This window comes from Triticum dicoccoides, chromosome 7A (genome assembly GCF_002162155.2).
Source record: "Triticum dicoccoides isolate Atlit2015 ecotype Zavitan chromosome 7A, WEW_v2.0, whole genome shotgun sequence".
Classification (NCBI taxonomy): Eukaryota; Viridiplantae; Streptophyta; class Magnoliopsida; order Poales; family Poaceae; genus Triticum; species Triticum dicoccoides.
Genome location: NC_041392.1, coordinates 598,581,398 through 598,586,930, shown reverse-complemented (window position 1 = coordinate 598,586,930; position 5,533 = coordinate 598,581,398). Strand labels below are relative to the sequence as shown.

The 5,533-nt window shown below is 53.7% G+C and overlaps 1 protein-coding gene across 1 annotated transcript; it reads left to right on the top strand.

Moving 5' to 3' along the window:
- Positions 1-383: 383 nt before the first annotated feature.
- Positions 384-3,485, top strand: LOC119329908 (aspartyl protease family protein At5g10770-like). The gene is made up of 3 exons (XM_037603006.1): positions 384-648; positions 1,905-2,512; positions 2,598-3,485. Exons 1-3 carry the CDS (start codon positions 474-476, stop codon positions 3,297-3,299), a joined length of 1,485 nt encoding a protein of 494 aa, XP_037458903.1. The 5' UTR covers positions 384-473; the 3' UTR covers positions 3,300-3,485.
- The last annotated feature ends 2,048 nt before the right edge of the window (positions 3,486-5,533 follow it).

Genomic DNA, 5,533 nt, shown 5'->3' with positions numbered 1-5,533 from the left:
GCACCAACTCGTTCTGTCAGTACGGCCGATTCCAGACTTCCAGCACTTCTGCTCCCGGTCCAGACTCCAGAGAGAAGCGCCAGTCACTACAATGAGAGAGGCGCCAGTCACCAGTTGCCGAAGATCTTGGATCTTCTCAAGGCCATGTTGGGTCGGATGTGATCGAGTTGCCGCCAGACCGGGGTTCACAAATCACACGATGCCAATTGCCTGGCGCGCAATCGCCGATCAGTGCACCCTCGAGTTCGTCCCTGCCCCGAAGCGCAGTGCGGAGAGGGGCCGGACACCCGAAGAAAGACACGACGAAGCAACAGCCAGTGCGCACGGCTCCCGTCAGACTAATCAGCCGGCCCCAGGCTATATATATGACAGGATAGGAGCTGTGTGATGGACCGCTTAATTTGTGTTCCCTCCACTCACCAGGACCCCAGCCGCCCCACTACCTGACGGCCACTTGTGCGGTGGTGCACGCCATGGCCGCCTCCGCTGCCGCTTCTTCTCGCCGTGGCTTCCTTCGGCTGCTCGCCGCCGCCGCCGTCCTCGCGGCATTCGGGGTCTGGGCTGCCCGTGCTGCGGGGAGCTCGGATGATCGCGCGCTGCTGAGCGTGGCGTCCCTGTTCCCCGGCCCGGCTTGCCCCGCGACAGCAGGTTAATTCCCCGGTCGAGCTCATGATCGCCGCCCGTCAAGCTGGTCGCTTTTCTTCTCTCAGTCGTTCGTTGACTGCTGCGTCTAGCTAATTGAATCCGGCCATGGTTGAATCGCCTGTGTTGTTTCTATTTTTCGGCCTTAGTAATTTCATCTCTTCTTTTGACACCAACTAATAAATGCATACTGCAACGTACGTCGATATGTTGCTATTTGAATATAGGAGTATATTACTTGTGTATATGTGATGATAAGCACAGCATTGATATTCAATATGATATTAATTGCATGCTAAACGATATTTGTTGTTGGATTGACATCGAGATTAATTGGATACGTCTCTTTGGTTTTTTTTTAAACTTTCGATCTATTAATCATCTGTTAAGGCAGTACAAAGAACAATAAAAGTAAAAAGTATATCTGGTATGTAGATCAAAAAGTATATCTGGTATGTAGATCACCTATCAACGGCTAGTACAAAAAACACTAGAAGTAAGAATTACATTCAGGTTCGTAGATCACTTAGCGAGGACTACAAGTGTGATTTTGTCCCACCAAAAATAATCCAGACTTATAAAAACTGTTGAATAAAATCTTTCTAGTATTATTTCAACAAATCAATTCTACCATGCCACGGAATATGGATCCACCGTCAACCGTTTGCTCTAGGGTTCATGCTATGTTTTATAAGTTTGATTGGTAATACCAAATTCTTTTTTCTTAGGGAAAAACAAATGTGCTCTTTTTTATAGGAAAAAACGAGCGAGCTCTTTTCTGTGATACATGACGAAACCCTATGATATACTTTTTCTAGAAAAATGCAATGAGACATTATGCAACACATTGAAATGATATATTTTTTAATGATGGACGCTGGATTCATGCACGGAATATTGCATGCATGGCTCGATCTCATAATGTAAGACATTTTTTTGACTCTACAATAAGTTGTTTGCTGCAGAACAGCTGAAGTGAACAAAAATACTTGAGTTGTCTTTTACTGTTCTTTGACTGGTCGAACGTGACCAACTAGAGACCAAGTTGCTAGAGTGACACTCTGACCAAAACCCACCACCAGTACAGATTTTCTGCAATTCCTGACAAGGATGGTTCGATTTCATTGATTACACCTGTAATTCGAATTTATCTTTACTAAAAAGGGTTTAATTTCCATCCTGAGGAGTACTATACTGTGTTATCTAGCCCAAGTAAAATCTGAATTTTCTGATCCAAGCCGAACATGCCCCTGAAAATGCAGAGCACGGACCCAGCGCTGCGGCGTCAGCGAGGATGAGGATCGTCCACCAGCACGGCCCATGCTCTCCTCTGGCCGATGCGCACGGCAAGCGGCCGGCCCACGACGAGATCCTCGCCGCCGACCAGAACCGCGTCGAGTCGATCCAGCGCCGGGTGTCGGCGACCACCGGCCGGGGCAAACTGACGAAGCGCGCTGCGCCTGTCCAGCCCGCGCCAAAGAAGAGCCCCGGGCACTCGGCGTCCTCCTCCACCCCGTCGCTCCCGGCGACGTCCGGCCGCGCGCTGAGCACGGGCAACTACGTGGTGACCGTCGGGCTCGGCACGCCGGCGTCCAAGTACACGGTGGTGTTCGACACCGGCAGCGACACGACGTGGGTGCAGTGCCGCCCCTGCGTGGTCAAGTGCTACAGGCAGAAGGAGCCGCTCTTCGACCCGGCCAAGTCGTCCACCTACGCCAACGTCTCCTGCTCCGACCCCGCCTGCGACGACCTCGACAGCAACGGCTGCACCGGCGGCCACTGCCTCTACGCCGTCCAGTACGGCGACGGCTCCTACACCGTCGGCTTCTTCGCCCAGGACACGCTCACCATCGCCCACGACGCCATCAAGGTTAGTCTACACGTGCGCCAATGCGTACGTCACGTGACACGGATCGAGCAATATTGACATGGCGTCGTGCGTGGACGTGCTGCAGGGGTTCCGGTTCGGGTGCGGGGAGAAGAACAGCGGGCTGTTCGGGAAGACGGCGGGGCTGATGGGGCTCGGCCGCGGGAAGACGTCGCTGACGGTGCAGGCCTACGACAAGTACGGCGGCGCGTTCGCCTACTGCCTCCCGGCGTCGTCGTCGGGGACGGGGTACCTGGACTTCGGCCCGGGGTCGGCGGGCAACAACGCGAGGCTGACGCCGATGCTGGCCGACAAGGGGCCGACGTTCTACTACGTGGGCATGACCGGCATCCGCGTGGGCGGGCAGCAGGTGCCCATCGCGGAGTCGGTGTTCTCCACGGCCGGGACGCTGGTGGACTCCGGCACGGTGATCACGAGGCTCCCGGCGACCGCGTACACCGCGCTGTCCAAGGCGTTCGCCACGGGCATGTCGGCGAGCGGGTACAAGACGGCGCCGGCGTACTCGATCCTGGACACCTGCTACGACTTCACGGGGCTGAGCGACGTGTCGCTGCCGACGGTGTCGCTGGTGTTCCAGGGCGGCGCGTGCCTGGACGTGGACGTGTCCGGGATCGTGTACGCCATCAGCCAGGCGCAGGTGTGCCTGGCGTTCGCGTCCAACGGCGACGACGAGAGCGTCGCCGTCGTCGGGAACACGCAGCAGAAGACCTACGGCGTGCTCTACGACCTCGGCAGGAAGACCGTCGGCTTCGCCCCCGGATCCTGCTGATTGACAGGCTCGTGGCCATTATTCAATAACTAAGCTGTGTCCACCAAATGGTCAGTGGCTATACATAACTAGTTACATATATGTGAGAAATGCGTGTACACTATACACCAACTGTAAGCGATGGAATTGGTACGCTTCGACACAAGTAAAGAAACAGAGAAGTGGTGACACATTGACGCTGTGTTCGTGATGTACAAGCAGATACACAAAGGGGATATTTGGTTGTCTCGGCTGCGTTGAATTCGTGGCCCGCACGCTTGTTAAAGCAGCCCTCGGCTTGGTTGAGAAGAACGGGTTGAATCGGCAGTTTCTTCACAGCCAGACTCCAGCAGGCGCAACGTCGCATGAGGCTGCATGCGTTGGGAAGCGCGGGACTCTAACAGACGCAACGTTGCATGAGGCTGCATGCGTTGGGAAGCGCGGGAGATTGGACGGTTCGGTGTTAACACCCTATTCCACTCCCCCTATCACTCAAACCCATGTTCTCCCACCATCCCTTCATTGCCATCGATGGCCTATGCTGCTCCACTATTGTGCCTCCAAATCCTTGCACCCTACACTAGTGCTCACCTCCGGTGGCTCGCCAGCGTTGAGTCGAGGAGCTTCATACGCGAGGACTTGGAGAGGATGTTGAAGGCTACAACCCCCTTCCACACTTGGCCGCGCTCAACATGTATTGAGTCTCCGTCTAAGGCGGGCACCTCAAGTGTGACATGTGGGACTTCTATGGTCCAGGGACTTCTACGGTTCGGCGGGCACTTTTGTTGCCAATCCCGCTGTCGGTGTCAAAATCGACAGATCTCGGGTAAGGGGTCCCGAACTGTGCGTCTAAGGATCGATGGTAATAGAAGACAAGGGACACGATGTTTTACCCAGGTTCGGGCCCACTCGATGGAGGTAATACCCTACGTCCTGCTTGATTGACTTTGATAAGTATAGGGGTTACAAGAGTTGATGTACCAAGAGATTGTAATGGCTAAACCCTAATTGTCTAGCATGTATGATTATGATTGCCTCTACGGACTAAACCCTCCGGTTTATATAGACAACGGAGGGGGCTAGGGTTGTACAGAGTCGGTTTACAGAGAAAGGAATATTCATATCCGCACGCTAAGCTTGCCTTCCACGCCAAGGAGAGTCCCATCTGGACACGGGAGCAAGTCTTCTATCTTGTATCTTCACGGCCCATTAGTCCGCCCCATGTCATATAGTCCGAACGCCCGAGGACCCCTTAATCCAGGACTCCCTAAGTAGCCCCTGAACCAGGCTTCAATGACGAGGTGTCCGGCGTGCAGATTGTCCTCGGCATTACAAGGCGGGTTCCTCCTCCGAATACTTCAAAGTAGTCCTTGAACAGAGATCGTGTCCGGCTCTGCGAAACAGACTCCACATACAACCATAACAGGATATAACATTTAATAAGTCCCATCTACTAACGGCTTTCGAGGCGAGACGTGACGTCCCCTGGCTGGTTATTATTTCGAACCGTCTTTCAATCTCTCGTTCCACGTTACGAGACACGGTCTTTATTGGCACATCTTGTGAGAGTAGAGATCGTGCCCGTTTATCACGGGATCCCTATCGATACGGGCATGGGTAATCCAACCGTGCCGTTTGCACGATCCCTTGGGAATAGGCGACCTTTAAGGCCTGTGGGGAGGCGTTCGATATTCATCGCCTTTATAAAGGGTTACAAACCTACCTTTCTCCCCCACGCCTACCTCTTCCTTAGCCTTTCCAGCCCCGAGCTCCAGCGCCCGGGTCTTGATTTCTTTCATTGCTACCAACCCTTTCTAGTCATGTCCGAATCTAGCTCCCCAGGCAGGTGGATGGTGTTGGGTTTCGTAGTAATTTCAAAAAAATTCCTACGCTCACGCAAGATCATGGTGATGCATAGCAACGAGAGGGGAGAGTATGATCTACGTACCCTTGTAGATCGACAACTGAAGCGTTTGGTTGATGTAGTCGTACGTCTTCACGGCCCGACCGATCAAGCACCGAAACTACGGCACCTCCGAGTTCTAGCACACGTTCAGCTCGATGACGATCCCCGGACTCCGATCCAACTCCGATCCAGCAAAGTGTCGGGGAAGAGTTCCGTCAGCACGACGGCGTGGTGACGATCTTGATGTACTACTGCAGCAGGGCTTCGCCTAAGCACCGCCACAATATTATCGAGGACTATGGTGGAAGGGGGCACCGCACACGGCTAAGAATATGATCACGTGGATCAA